This window comes from Emydura macquarii, unplaced genomic scaffold (assembly GCF_026122565.2).
Source record: "Emydura macquarii macquarii isolate MOO-44397 ecotype Brisbane River unplaced genomic scaffold, CSIRO-AGI_Emac_v2 contig_1483, whole genome shotgun sequence".
NCBI classification, from domain to species: Eukaryota; Metazoa; Chordata; order Testudines; family Chelidae; genus Emydura; species Emydura macquarii.
The window spans coordinates 9,040,506-9,056,481 of NW_027131620.1; the positions used below are offsets into that span (position 1 = coordinate 9,040,506).

Sequence of the window (15,976 nt, forward strand, 5' to 3'; positions counted from 1 at the left end):
GATGATGAGACTAATAATCAGATCAGTGGATGATGGTAAATTAATTTTTTATTAATAATAAATGGGACTGTCACATGAAGTTACTTTCTTACAAACACAGTATAGGAAAGGGTGTCCAGTTTACTAGCTAATAGCACTCAGAGTAGAGGCTGTGTTACAGTAAGCGAACGTACTGTTATAAAGGTTAGATCAATTATTGTATTTAATGGACCATTGATTAATTAATCAAGATCCATCTATCAGTTCTGATGTGCGATCACGTTTAACACAAAATATCACTGACTAAATAACAAGCATTACTGAAATCAGAAAATAAAGAAAAAATACAAAAAAAAGAAAAGTAGCTATGACTAATCATCAGTTTAAAAGTACATTTCCTTCTCTCTCTCACTTAAAATTATCTTGTTTCTGTTTTGTCTAAAGCCAGTTGTGGTACAGCAATGCAATCACATGCTGTAATATAAAACCCCCAAAGCACAACTGTTACTCTGAAAGCCATTTGTAACTCATTCTCATTGAAATGTTTCTAAGCAAATAATCTAAAATTACACTTTAAAACTGATCATTTAACAACAAATATTATATGAACCTTTTTTTAATCTAACAAATGCCCAACACTCAGATAATTGATTTTATACCAATAAACCTCTAGTACAATCAGCAGTTCAAACACGGGTGTGTTGGAGGCTCTGGTCTGATCTGGTAGGTAGGATAGCTTCTCTTCTGGCTTCATTAAGATGCAGGTGAGGCTTTTCCCTGCAGCTGGATCGGATGAAATAGGTAGGCACTGGATTTTCTATTAACCTCTTTGAAAGCCCACACATTTGTTGTTTCTGCAAAGTCTCTTAAGAAATAAAACCTATGGCCACTTAAAGTTTTGCTTTAGCGGGTTATCAGATGGAATGGCCTGAAACCATTTTAATAAGTCTATAGAAAAGAAGCGCTCACGGCCAATGTTATTTTTAGATCACAAGGTGGTGTTGAAATGAAGGAAATGAAACTGAAATTAAAGCACTGTCAACATGTATCGATTTTCTGATCATTTTACCTAATTAAGTTGTTAGCACAGAATCCTGAGCTGCTATAATGCCACTGTACTTCAGGCAGCTGCCTCCAAAGTCAAGGAACACGGTTCAGTAATAGCCCAGAGAACAGACCATTGAAAGGACGATTCTGAAGACATTCCAGGGATTTTCTCCACTGGTGGTAGTGCTCCCCAGAGTACACAAAGATTTCCCAGAAATTGATCTCATTCAAGCATCCATTTTAAACAGGCCAAAAGGATCAAGAGTTCGATATGAAGTGCCATAATTCATGACAGAAATTCTTAAACTAAATCTTTTTGCAAAATAGGTAGATTTTATCCTGACAGTAAATATAAGCTGTGATCTGGACACCTGACACCATAAAGAATACTGGTGCTTCAGCCAGTGCCTATTTAAAGAGAAATGAACATTTTAACTGGTGGTTGGCTATCCTTGAAGTACCTCTTCTTGAACTACAATTTTTTTCCTGTAATACAGCTATTTTTTATTTATTTATTTATTTTTTAAAGCTGTTTCATTCGCTTCAGAACAAAACTGCAAGTGGCTGGCTGGCTCTGGCCAACTTTTCTATTTGAGTTATTGATATACAAATCAACTATCTGGTTTACTCTGTGTCATTGTAAATATGTATGCCTTATTTGTCTCCCTGTATGTTCAGGAGCTTGCCGTAACTTTGTAGAGGGATTCTGCCTGATTGCTCTGTGTAAGGATATTGTCCCAGTCTGAGCTATCGTACTTGTCTGTCTTTTGGGCCTTAAATCAAGAAAGCATCTCTGTTACAGACAGCACTTAAGCAAGTGATTAAAGTTAAGCACATACTTAAATCCCGCTGAAGTAGATGGACATGCTTAAAGTTCAACACATGTTCCTCAAGTGTTTTCCTGAATTGAGACCCTCTGATCAGAAACTCTTCAAGTCTTATTTGTTTTGCGTATAACGCCAACCATACTGTCAGCACTTGCTAATTATAACTATAATTATTTATTAATCATTGCCTCTACAGATGTAAATTTGAATTACCACTAATTGGCTTTCTTTACATTCTCTTCAAGAGCAATGTCTAGTGTCAAATTTTCCTTTGAGTTACAGCACTGCAAGTCCATTGACAATACACCAGTGTTAATCTGACAAAAATATAGCTCCCTATATCTAATCAGTTTCCATTAAGTTCCTGATTAATATCCTGAAATAAATTGTCATTAACATGTGAACCCTCTGTTCTATGCAAAACATTCAGTTGTCACCTACTTAACCTCTTTCACCCACCTATGTAAACCAAAAACCATCACTATACATTTTCACCTGCAGATTCATGGTGATCAATGGGAGTATACGGTAGCTGTGATATTCAAACAGCTTTCCTTAACCTTGTATTTCTCTCATTCATCTTTCATCGCCACAATAAGAAGAATTAGCAAGAGGTTGGTGGTGCATGGCCATTGGAGAAAAATTTCAATCTTTGGAAAAGGTGCTTCTCGGTGATAAATTATTTGATGTGTTGGAACTGGTACTGCAGCGCCAGGATATTCTTGTCATTTGCTATCCTTATACACAATTGCTATCCTTGTACATATAATTTGTAAAATTTCCCACTCTAGAATAGTTTCTTTCCCAAAGGTGTTATTTTAAAACCTTTTGTGGGCATTCAGTGGAAAGTCTCCATTCCTCTCACTTAGTGATTTAGATGCATAGCAGAAATCTTATATGATCTGAGTCCTGAGCATATGTTATAACCTGTCAGTCATTTAAAGAACCTATTTTAAGAGGTAAATTCAGTTTTGTCACTTCAGTGATATTTATGAATATTTTTAATATGGGATTCTGTCCCCAAATGCATTGCTGGTGTAACTGGTTTAACTGTAGAGACTGGAAATATTTTCCTTTGGACAACACATTTTATGTTCAATCTAAAAATTCATACAACCATAATATTTTTATAGGTGAATGGAAAATGTTGCTCTTTAGTATTTACTAGCGAAAGAAATTTGCAGCTGATCAGTTCTGTTCCTATCGTATAATTTAGGGAAAGACATGACTGCAGAACAGCAGGGTTGTACTGAATCTGGCAGATGCCCCTGGATTACCTGACCACCCTCCCCCCCCGCCCCACATTCACCCCATAGTTCATCTGCATTTCTGAAAACCAAATCCTAATAACTACCACATTCTTAGTGTCATTGTGACTTTCAAGTTTAATTTTTATCAAAACAAAATAATTTAAGAATATAAAGGAACAGATTTTTTTTAAATATACAAATAAGTCAGTTGTATAATTCTTAACAACATTCAACAAACAAATAATATTTTAGATTCAATTAAAATATGCAACTAAAATATGCAACTCACAGAGCCTTCCAATCCCCAGTGTTCATACTTTTCATGCTTCCTAACTTCCCAAAGCAGGAACTTCATATCCATATTTGCTAGTCTTTAATATAAACCTTTCCAGATTATTCCACTATTTGGCCATCTCATGTCACTGTTCCATACATGGAAATCCCATTAAAATTAAGAGCATAAAATGTATTTACAGAATAGGGCCCCAATATCCACTAGTCTCTGACCTGTAAGCTTAATGGGCATAATTCTGATTTCATTTACACTCCTGTAAATCAGGAACTAACTCTTCTAAAGTGTATGGAGTTAATGCTAGTGTCATAAAACCAGCATATGATAAGTCAGATCAAAATAAGATCCCAGGGTTTCACAGAAGTAAAAGCAGAAGATAACTAATGTTCATTTTTATTCAAGCAATACTTCCATTCTTCCATGCAATCATGATCCCAAATCCTGTAGAAACCCTACTGAAATCTCTCTGATTTTGGACAAGAATATCATAGTATTTTTATAAGGGACAAATAAAGATTTTGTAGATCATTCTTTATTTTATTTCCTTCACCGCTGAAGAAGAAAAAATTCTAATAACCCCATTAACCTTTTTCAACACAATGGCACTAGCATGTATAATTAGAAATCAGTATAACACTCTGATCGTAGTATCAATTTCTCTATCAGATATACCAACATAATTTGATGCTAAATAAAAAGCTCTCTGCAGAACGAATTGGAACTATGGTTACTCCCATAATGCATATGGGTGTACAGGGATGGCATAGAACTTAATATTTAATTCCATTTATGTGTATCCACAGGAAAGTTGTCATTCTGGCACTTTTCAATCACTTCTTACAATGTGCATATGTTTCTCTGACATACATATATAAAGTACCCTAGACCTATTTCTGACTAGGACCCATACAGGTTCACTTGTGCACGACTGCATGATTATTCTTTCCTTAAAATACGTGCAATTATGAATATCCCATGAAAGTTAATCCATAAGACCCTGGATATGAGTCCAAATTATACAAAAACTCATAGCAAAGGTAAGTATAAAATTTGACTGTAGTACAGCAGTGCAATGATTTCTCTGTCAGTTTAAGCTAACATTCAAGTGACTCATAAGTGTATCTGGTATTTTACTGACTGGAGATGTTTCCATATAAACAAAGTGGATTTGGGGTTTCAAAGCAGAAGTTACTTTACATGACAATAGTGCTGCAAATGCACTGGTGCCAAACATGTGAAAAAAATCCATGTCATGTCAACTTTCAGTCATTTTGCATGGTCAGGGGTTTGAAGGGAAAGCCAAAAGGTTTCACTTGGGTTAAACTTCAGAACAGAATAAAACAAAAAATTCTAACTTAACTTGCTTTTACATCACAATCTGAAAAACAGAATCAGAGAAAATCTATGCATTAAAAATCTCATTACAAAGAAACATTGACATTTCCTATTTACCCCCCCAATTTCTCCAAGTAGAGCTAAAAAATAAAATATTTTAGTAGATCTCAGCAGAAAAGGCACAAAACACAAAGCAGGGCATGCTTGTGTCATTTTGTCACAAAGAAGCATTGACTATTGTGCAACATGGGAAAAGTATTTGTATGACATTTCACAATAGCCTAGATTGGGGAAAGAAATCTTCCTCTCAATGTACATACATAACTTCCAGCAAAGCTGGAAATGACCATTAAGGAGAGGAGCAGAAGGATGAAAATATACCCAATGGTTTGTTACAATCTACACCTCAACTTATGCTTAAGGAGGCTGATTGCTGGTTTATCGTTATTGGTAAACAAATACACTGCAGTGTCTTTATAATACAGTCTCTGGGAACTAGGGATTGTGGGCGTTATGTGGGATTTATGAGTCTTACTGGAGTTGGGACGACGTTGTGCATTTAAATATGTAATTTAACTACTTCCTTGCTCCATACAAAAGCATTAAAATGTGTAAAAGAAGCCTGAGTCCTTGCAAAGAAGAACTTGTTGTTAGAAAAGAACTTTGCGTCTACTGTGCAGGAATGGCTATTCTGATCTTAAGGTGCTTCAGAAAGGCAGATCAATGATCTACAATTTCCATGGCGTTTCTCTCCATAATTACCATCATACATCCATCTGCTGTGTTACAGTGTCCTATTTGCTATATTTCTATAACTAGCCTGTCTTCATCATCACTGCTTGTGTCGTCGTATTCCACTCGAGTTTGTTTCCTCATCATCTCTAAACCTCTTTTTTTGTATGTTTTGGAAGGTGTTTCAGATCTAGCTGTGGACTCCGTGGGACTGAAGGGAAATGAGGGCTCTTTTAAAGTATTAGTGCCAGTTTCACTGAGTCTTCTATGGCCATCTGATTGTAAGTGGGCTCCATTCTTGTCCTCACATCCACGAGAACTGCTATAAGAAGAGTTTATCCCCTGTATATTAGGTGTGCTAGAAAAGCTAGTACTTGTGATTGATGTCTCAGGATGGGTGTTTACCTTTGATCCCAATGAAGCTGAACACGCAGTTTTGGAACTGGGAGTAAGTTGCTCCTTCAGAGATGAATATGAATTTCCTTCCATTGGATGTTCCTCCTTTCCTGAGGTCTGGGCCCATGGGTATAATGCAGCAAAGCTTTGATCTTGTGACTCTACTTTAAGTATATTTTTGTGGTCTGCTTTTGGCCATAAGAAAAAAGGATCAGTAACCTCTGAACCCATACTAACATGCTGGCAGCACGTGCCTGTACCTACAAAATCAAAAGGAAAAGACCAAAAAGAGGACTCCCCGGGGTCAGAATGAGTATTTGGCTGTGGTTTCACTGGAAATGATTTTTGAATCATGAGAGGTTGAGTCACTAAACAGCAAATGTCCAGGTCATTACTGGTTTGTTGCGTGGCTGATTTAGCTGTCGATGAACAGGAGTGTGTTACCATAGGTAATCCTGGAGTTGCGCTAATGTTCTGAAGAGAGAGATTGCCTCTTGAGTGTTTGTCGATTGGACTGGTAACATCCTGCAGCAGATGGGAAGGGGAGAGCGGGAAGGAAATGAATTTCCACGTACATAAAAAATTTCAATCCATGACAATTTATGCTTTGTAAAGAGAAATTAAATAACGATGATGTTGTCTATATCCACCTGACTATAGGACTGTTTATAACTGGTATAACTCTCCTGAGATTAACTGAGGTATACAGGCATAAATGTGGTCCTTCATCTCTACAATTATGATTGTATTTCCTTTTCCTTTTGTCATAATTACAAGACAAAGAATTCATCCCTCCAGTGATTGCTAAGCTCTGAGAAATGAGTCAAATTGTTTGTGCATTTCTCCACTGTTGGTTGTTTGTTGAGGTTTATTTTTGTTTGTTTGTTTGTCTGTGTGTGTTGTTTTTTGCTTTTTAGCTAGGCAACAGCTAGTGCTAATGGCTTATGGCTGAAATTAGGGGGTCACTGATGGACTGCATCTTTACATGGTGATTTTCTGGTTGATTTTCTTTATGTACACATTGCAAGGGAGTGTGTATAATTAGTGGATTACGGAACTAAAAACATAGAGTTTATTCTGTTATTTGTGAGCAGTATAGAAATACCCAGGAGGGTGAAATGTGCGTCTACAGCAAAGTTGGTTTGTTGAGGAGCATCTCAAGAGTTAGATTCCTAAATATGAGAACTAATTTTCAGAAAAATGTAATTTTACATAGTAAATTTGTACTAATATATTAATTCAAAACTCATATAGTAGCTGTGACAGTGAGAAAAATACCATTTCAAATTATGCTATTTTCACTGCAAAAACACTGTAAATTCAATGTTTTTTAATGTTTTTGCGACTACGTTACCATCTTTACAGCATTTGTGAAAACACAAAATCTGAGAAGCAAATAAATGGGCAAAATTAAGCTGCAGAAACTTTCAAACAACAATAGGGTGAAATTGAAGTTTTCTAAAATCAGTGTCGTCTTCTGTGTATTTAACAAATATTCATAAGGGAATTACAGGTAAAACACCTACTTTTCCATCCAGTTTGCCTTCTTGCCTGAAGTTGCTTGAATGCCCAGTAGGTGAAAATATTCCTGAGTTATTTTTGTGATTCCTGTCTTCTTTCTTATGATTATTCCCTTTGGACACTGGCTTATCTGAGGTGGGGCAAGATGGTTCCTCCTGCTGGGATAGATAATTGTCTGTTGGGAAAGAGAGAGATTTTAGAGAGATTATTTTAGAGAGATTATTATTTAGAGAGATTTTTAAGGTTAAGAAACAGTGTTCTGTGAGTTTTCCATAAACCTTTTTTTTCTTTTGCGAGTGTTAGCCAAAGTATTTTCACATCTGTGGAGAGACTTTGACTTCTTAACTGGTTGTATCTAATTCAAATTTTGCATGTCCATATCTTCATGGGAATCAACTAAAAGGACTCATGTATACCATTGAAGCAAATTTGCAGTTTTGATTCCAATAAATGATCTCAAATACTTTTTCTTCAGAATTTGCTCACCTCTCTATCTTTCACATATCTTTATACAAAATTTTAAATTGTAGAGGTATGGGGGTCATGAGGGAGAAAGTAGAAAGAGATGTGTTAATAAGAGCAAGGGAATAAGAAAAAGAAGAAATGTTAAAGAGATACAATATTGCAAGTCAAGGGAATGGCCAGAAAGTATCTGAACTTCAAATTTCAGAATGGAAAAGGGATGGAATTAGAAGGACCTAGTTCAGTTAAGTTGCTTTGCCACATGGCAGTGGGAAGTAGTATTTGCAGTGTTGTACCCCTGTTGGTCCCAGGCTATTAGACAGAAAAGTTGGGTGAGGTAATATGTTTTATTGGACCAGCTTCTGTGGGTAAAAGAGACAAGATTTCAAGCTTGCACAGCAGTCTTCCTCAGGTAGTACTGGCAGAGATCCATCATAATAAGAAACAGCTCAGCTCTTGTATATTGCAACTGCACCAACTCATGTCGCCAAGGTTACTGGCATTAAGTAGCTAAACTAATTAGCCTAATGGAGGGGATCAGGGAGAAGTTACCCAAATAGTCAAAAAAAACCTCCTATTGATTGGAGGTAGATGGTAATTCTTCTTTTATTGCACCACACACTGCTGCTACGTGCTGTTGCTGACTACACAAGGGATAACTCAGTAGAGCTGGCTGGAAGTTGGAATTCCTTCCCGCAAGAAATTTCAAATTTTTGAAAAAAATGTTTTGTCCCAAATCGTGATGGAATTCGAAACTGAACATTTTTCACAGAAAGGGATTTCTAGAAAAATTCAATTTGGGGAGCACAGAATTGGAATTTTTCAGCTTGCTGGCAGCCTGCCTGTGGGAGTCTCTTGTAAACTTTATTCAGAAAGTTGAGCTTGACAAAGACCCTTCCAGGTGGGCTACCAGAGAGGCAGAGAGCTGGAGTGCTCAGTCCTGGCTTCTGGGGGGGACCAGGAGGCTGTGCACACAACTCTCAGTCTCTGGCAGCCGGGCTGATGGGGAGGCTGAGAGCTGGGGAGGTGGAGTCACAATGCTCAGCCTGGGGCAGTTTGCCTGGAAAGCTCTTGTCAATTTCAGTTTCCCTCAGGGAGAAAATGAAAATGACAAGATCTTGGAAGAAGACAACAGGGAGCCACCATTTTGAATTTTTCCAATGGAAAATTGAAATTTTTGACAGAAAATTTTGGATCTGTGAAAAGGGCATTTTTGGTTACAGAAAACACCCGAACAGCTCTATACATAGGTGAAATAGTTGCTTGGTAGTGGTAGACTAAACTCATGATGTGGCCTCACAAGAGCAAGTTCATGTTTTGCTATCAGCCACTCCATGTGGCTATTAATAATGTTACAGTTAGCAGCTACATCTCTCTATTTATAGTGTTCTGATTAAAGCACAGAGTAGGGAGTCAGAAGTTCTGCATTGTATTCTTGGCTCTGTCACTGCACAGTTAAATCTTGGTAAAGTCACTTCAGCTCTCTGCACCTCGTCACTTTTTCCATCAGTATAATGGTGATAATTATACTTCACGACCTCACAAGAGTGGTATAGCCCTAAATCTTAATATTTGCAAAGCACTTTGAGATCCCTGATGAAAGAAGATAGAGAAGGGCAACATATTATTACAATTATTCAAAGCCCTGTAGAAACTAATTAGTCTTAGTGAAAGTCTCTGTTCTTTCATTTTCATATGTTCTACCCTTTTGATGCTTAGGGATGTGCCAACAATCACATCCTTTTGTATATTTCATATCTGTTGATCAGAACTGTTTTTAAAATGTTTTACTATAGATCATTCTGTTTACACACCCACATGATCATACATCAACTTCATAAACTTGCCTGATTTCAGCACCATGGTCAACACTAATTTCCTATTACAAATGAGACCTACACCTGCATATCACAAATAATGGCCCAGATTTTCAGCCCTGTGAGCTATACTTAGATATGAATGTGCCTGTAGCCAAAGAGAGCCCTGAATAAGATACCACCCAAGGAGTAGACCCATCAGGCACAATTCCTCCATGCCTGTTGTGCTGGAATTGTAATCTGGGCTAGTCTTAGGCAAATGTGCACACAGCAAGATGTGGGCGTTGCCCCACGCATGACTGCGTAAAATGAGGGAATAATCTAACCATGAGTGGAGATTGGCTTGTTTACACTAAGAGAATCTCTCTTTGCTTAGGTTCAGTTTCTATATGCAAATGTTCTTGTATCAAAACCCTGTCTCTGCTTCCATTCCTTCTGTGTTCATAAATAGTATTTGACTTGTGAGGAATCATGTCCAGTTTCTGCAGTGCAGCTCACCCATGAAATTCAGCACAGAGTGCCAGACAATTTACTTTATATACATATGACACTTAAACCAAAACTAATACAGAAGCTAATAAAACCCTTCAGTGCATGTTTTTATTCATTTGAATAAGTACTACTAGATCAATTTATTCTGCAGTTGAATTATAGACTCTTAGCAGAGAAGCAGAAATGTTCAAAAATATTTTTACTGCAAAATAACGAGTGCGGCACAGTAAGTAAGCTATAAATATGCTGTATCAACAATTAGACGTGATTATATGTTTAATAACAGAATCAATGATTTTTTTCTACCAGTTGCACAGTTTCTGTCTTTTATATATAGATGTAAACAATTTGTATCTTATTTATAACTTGATAATTCAGAGGACTTTATTTATAGTTAGCTCAGCCCAGATGTTGCAGGCAGAGGGGCTGGTGATTTAAGAGGTAGCTCTCTTCTGAATCAGTACTGAAGTTCTGAACCAGGATGCTGAGCTCCCAAAGGTTCCTTTTTCGGACCAGAAGTAAGATCAAGGTTCTGGTTACCACTGAACAGGTTGATGTGTTCCACTCCAGAAATGGCTTAATTTCAGGTTCCTTCTGTACCTCACAAGTGTATTGAGAAACTGGATTGTTAATTTTTGTAAAACACTTCAAATGAACACTGCCTTACAAGAACAAAGTTATTGTCATGTTCATTTATTAATTATTTGAACTATTATAAATTCCTTTATTTCAGGAATCACAATATAAAATTCAGACTATGATATAAATTATTGTGTAAATATAAACGTATTGTGTATCTGAGGATACAACTAGCTTTTGTGCAGTCCACACATATGACGAATTGCAGACTACTTGGGTACCTCCATGAGGGACAGCTGTACCTAGTGACTCAGAGATCACATCTGTCTGATCAGCTGTTCCAGTCATCAGGAGATAGGTGGCAGTGTAAGGAGACCCAACATCTACAACTGTATTTGTTCTGTAGACACCGTATTTTTCCCCTAAGGTCGGCGTCAGGCAGGTTTATTATCAAATAACACATTTTCCCAGTATCTAACCCTGCCAGCTTCCCTTACAAAGGAACATGCAGATGGGGATTTTGGAAAGTTGGGCCCTGATTTGCTTTAATGGTCATAAGAACATCATTGCAGAGGTGGGGAAATATAATATTTGCAACCCTCTAATGTGTATCAGATAAGTTGGTTAATATTAAAAATGAATCAAAAAAAGAATATTACACACTTGCAAACATGAATAGGAGAATTATCCTTACCTTGCAAATTTGATGCAGGAGAGTGGCATTTCTCGCATTGATTAAGGCTATCATGTGTGTGGGGAGGCTGGTGCTTTTTCAGAGAATCTAGTGTCCTGTTTGGAAGCCAGTGTTGCTTGCTCAGCCTGTTAGTTTTCAGCTGACTATATCCATGCATGTGGCTCCCTTTGGACCTGCATTGTAAAAGATACCGTTTTCAGTGAAAACACAAACAGTAAGTAGTAAGTAGTTGCTATTTAAAAGTAGCCCCAGTAGAGTAATATCACAGCTTCAGAGGAATTCCATTGGGGTTGCAACTGGCTTATAGAAGGTCTGACTATAATGAAAAAAGGAAACGTTACTTTTATGTATGCTGCAAAAGATCCTGTATACTAACAACGGGCAAAATCCTGAAGTTCTTAGTTTTACTGGAGTTGGTGGGAGTTTTGCCTGAGCAGGACTGTGTAAAAATTGAGTAAAGACTTAAAAAGTTGGTCCATCAAGAGGAAAGGGCTTAGTACCCTTCAGGAAACCCTCGGATTTTGCAACCAGGCAAGATATCAAAACAAGATCGGACCTCAAGGACTGGGGTCACACAAGGACATCTGTACTTGTCTGTAATTTCTTATGTGCTACTATTAGCTCATCACTACTAAAGAATATGAATATTTCAAGAACTTGGATCAAGGAGTTTGAGTTCTCTGGTTTTTGCTGTAAAGGGCCAAAAGCCTATTAGTTAACTTTACACATCAGAAGGTGTCTCCATGAGGATGCTGATGAAGAAATACTTGCCTAACTTCCAAAATATGACAGCACCTCACATCTATGTCTATGTCTACACTGCAATAAAACACCCATGGCTGGCCCCCGTCAGCCGACTCAGGCTTATAGGGCTTAGGCTGCCGGGCTATAAAATTGCACTGTAGATGTTTGGGCGCAGGCTGGCAGAAAGGTCTCAGCGCCTGGGCTTGCTGGGATTCAGCATCAAGAACAAAGCTGTTTAAGTGCCAATTTTTTAACCAGCACATTTCTGTGTGTAAAATAAGTTGCATCTGTGTGCCTGGTTTGGGCAACTCGCTCCCTAAATGTGTGATTCAAATGACTGTGTGCCATGTAAAATGGGTGCACTCAGTTATTCTTTGAAAAATGAGTGTACAGATTCAGAGGTCTGGCCCTAAAGGAATAAGACTAGACTATTTAGATGGCACAGGTCAGCTCTTCGTTCTCTATTTTTATTCTTGTCTCCTTGGTCGCCTGGTGTCAGTTGCCAATAATTTGTTATAATTACTTCCTAAACTGACACTTGCAATTAAGTTTACACTTTCTTTAGTTCCATGCCACAGTAGAGTCACTAAAATCGAAACATACACAAGGAATTAATTCTTTCTTTCTGCTGGTGGCCACGTGAGGGGGCAGAATGTTAAAATAACAGGAAATTATGTGGGATTTGGACATTTCCTCTGTAGGCAAATGAGCCATACAATCATGTATTACCTCTCGTTTTTGAAAGACTGAGGGCCAGATCTGATATGCTGATATGAATTTACTTATCTCCATTAAAGTCAATGGCACTGTGCTGATTGGTGCTATGCTGATTCACATCAGCTGAGGTCCTAACCTCTAACTTTTACATTCAAAATCTTATTGGCTTCACTAAATGGAATATAAATCTATCCTTGACTTTAAATTTGTTTGCTGTTGCTAGTTTTCATCACAAACCAACTGTTACTTGAATAAACTGGCAATCGTTCTGCTAGGACTGGCTTCAGATACATCTCTTCATCTCCATCTGAGAACAATGGAGTCTACATTCCTATACCTTAAGCCAATATATGGCCCCATTTTTGCTTGTCTCTTTAAGGCATTTGGCTCACTGAGCTGCTTTCTGTATGCTCAGCCTGACAACTGAAATCTTATTTGGAATCATTGGGCCCGTGTATGACTTAATTGGGAATCCCAAATGGGTATTTCATGACAGATTTGGCTTGGCTACTGACTTAAGGCCCAGTCCCGGAGGCAGGCAAAATTCCCATTGACTGAGTGGAAACTAAAGGATTGAGGCCATGTTGTCTAAATTGTTTTTAACAGCTTATTTGTGAATTTAATACATTCTATTTAGACCAAAATATCTAAAGAAGTAGATCATGGGAAAGAGAGAGAGAGAGAGAGAGCACACAAAATCCAGGAAATTCTTTCCAACTACCATGATCTAGCTAGCCCACACTTTGTGGAATTATGGAGGGAGAGGAGACCCAGAACTGCACTCTTGGCATAAATTGATTACACCTTCGTTTTATCTATCTGAAATACAACGTAACTATTAGTTTCCATTCTGGCCTAAATTCATTCTTTTTTTCTTTTTAATTTATGGCTATAGAGCCCTACGTCTTGTCACTTAAAAATAGTACAGTGTTTTTTGCTCCTATCCCTTTTCTTACCATGTTACGATTGTTCATGAGGAATGAACCCGAAAAAAACCAACCATGTGTGACAATTTACAGTGCTACAGGAAAGCTCTGCAGCACTAATAATTCATTTCCTCTAGAACAGAAAAAGAGTGAGATAAACAGGAACTGAAAGTCACATGAGCATTTCTGAAAACGTGTATGGGGGTGGGGGATTCAAGGAAAGAACTGACAAGTAGAAAGAGGGTAATTCAGCCCCCAGGGTCTGATTTTATAATTCTGTTAAAATCAATAGAGATTTTGCCTGTTTCAGGAGAGCAGAATTGGGCATTTTAAGCCCTGATCCTGGATTGAGCTTTGTGTGGACGGGGGATAGGGCCCATTAATTTGAATTCAGTGAGGTTTTCCACAGCTGCAGGTCTCTGCCTGCGCAAACCATATTACAGGACAGGGCCCATAGATACTGTCACATTAATGGCAGTAATTTAGTTGATAGCAAAGCTTGGTCATCAAACATAGACTGACACAAACCAGGATGGGGAAATGCACTTATATTAGGTCTAGATTAGATGTGGCCCTACTGGAGAAAAATTAAGTTGGCAGCCTTTGCTTCCATGACTCAGAGCCTTTGATTCACTCTTCTCAAATAAGCCTCAGTAAGACTACTGGAAAACCCACACACCTGCAATTTACACCTTCTTATACCCTCATGTTAGATGCTCCTCCAGCTACTACCCAATCGTTCTGCCCTCTCAATACATGTTACATCAACTCACATTCATTTACGCTGCTGGCTTGTCAGTTTACTAAGGTGTCTCTATCATCACTTCTGATTAGGGCCCTTTGTCTTTCTAGTGTTCACCACCCAGTTTATCCAGGATGGTCTTATTCCACCAGGGCCAAATTTAACCTTAGTGCACACAGACCCTGAAGTTTTTGGAGCTGTACACTAGCATTACATTCATCTCCCAGTCACCAACCAGGGCTTCCTTAGCACAGCAGTAAATCCTGTTCTTTTTACACAGCATTTAGATCTTTTCTTGATCCAGAAGAGAAATTCTTTTGTCCTTGTTTACAGTAACCAGGAATGCCTGGGCTCAATGCAGCTGGACACAGATTATCAGATCACAGGCCACACATGGCCTTAGACCATGCAATGGCTTTATGGGTGACATCTGTCAAGAGCAGAAAAACAAGGACACCACAAAAATAGCAAGTAAGGCCTAATTAATAATAAAGTTCTTCATAGTTCTGCAGTTTGGGGACACCGTTTTATTTTCTGAATCTCATACCTATCCTAGTGAAATGCCACCTATATCGGATGAAACTGAAAACAACATTCTTTACCACTTTCGGTTGATTTTCATTTTTTTCGGTTTATGGCTCCTCTTGGATTTATTTGTTGTGAATTTTTCCCTTCTGCAAAGTATTTCTTTCTTCTCTCGCTCTGAAATGTTTTCTGATGCTCCACCTCCTCCAGCCTTTGAACTGGACTGCTGAGAATATTGAGAAAATTATACTTGTGCATTTCAAAGCACATCAACATTTCTGAGTGAGTTACAGAAATTAACTGATTAGATTAATAGAATGTTGTCAAACATTATAAGTCATAAATTTAACATCTTAAAATGATCTTTTGGTAATGAATTCCTTCTGTATTTAAAAAAGTATGTATATGTGTGTGTTTAAACCTGTACATTAACTGTAAAATTAAAAATAAAACAAGTTAATGTACTCTGGGCCCACACAAAAATAATATATGTGCTTTTGTACTGCCCTGCAGAGTATGAGGTTGAAGTTAACCTTACAGATTCTTCCAGGAACTGTACATCTCTTGAACTGATTAGTTACACTTAAATTAAAAATATCCCGTAACATTTTATACAGTGTGATCAAAAGTGTGTCTGTTAAGATTTGAAGTAATATTAAAAATCTTTCATGAGGATGGACTCAAGTGTAAGGCAAAACAGATTCTGGTACAGGGTTTGTCCTTTTTACTTGTCTGTAAAGCACTTAGCGCACTGGGTCCCTTGATCCTTGACTGAAGCTCCTCAGTGCTACTGTAATATAAATAATAATTTAAAATGAACGCAGAGAAAAGCACATGCTGGAATATAGGAATCCAAAGACTATAAAGTTCAAGTTACAATAAAGTTAAAGCATGCTTTT

At 37.7% G+C, this 15,976-nt stretch overlaps 1 protein-coding gene across 1 annotated transcript in view; it reads right to left on the minus strand.

Annotated features, from left to right (window-relative positions):
• Nucleotides 1–3,218: 3,218 nt before the first annotated feature.
• ZNF831 (zinc finger protein 831) overlaps nt 3,219–15,976 on the minus strand; it is a 31,332-nt gene continuing 18,574 nt past the window's right edge. Inside the window, exons 3-6 of the mRNA XM_067554623.1 lie at nt 15,155–15,303; nt 11,424–11,596; nt 7,385–7,554; nt 3,219–6,383 (exon numbers count right to left, since the gene is read on the minus strand). Of these exons, the coding sequence (XP_067410724.1) occupies nt 5,532–6,383; nt 7,385–7,554; nt 11,424–11,596; nt 15,155–15,303 (1,344 nt within the window). The 3' untranslated portion in view covers nt 3,219–5,531. The remainder of the gene's footprint in view (nt 6,384–7,384; nt 7,555–11,423; nt 11,597–15,154; nt 15,304–15,976) is intronic.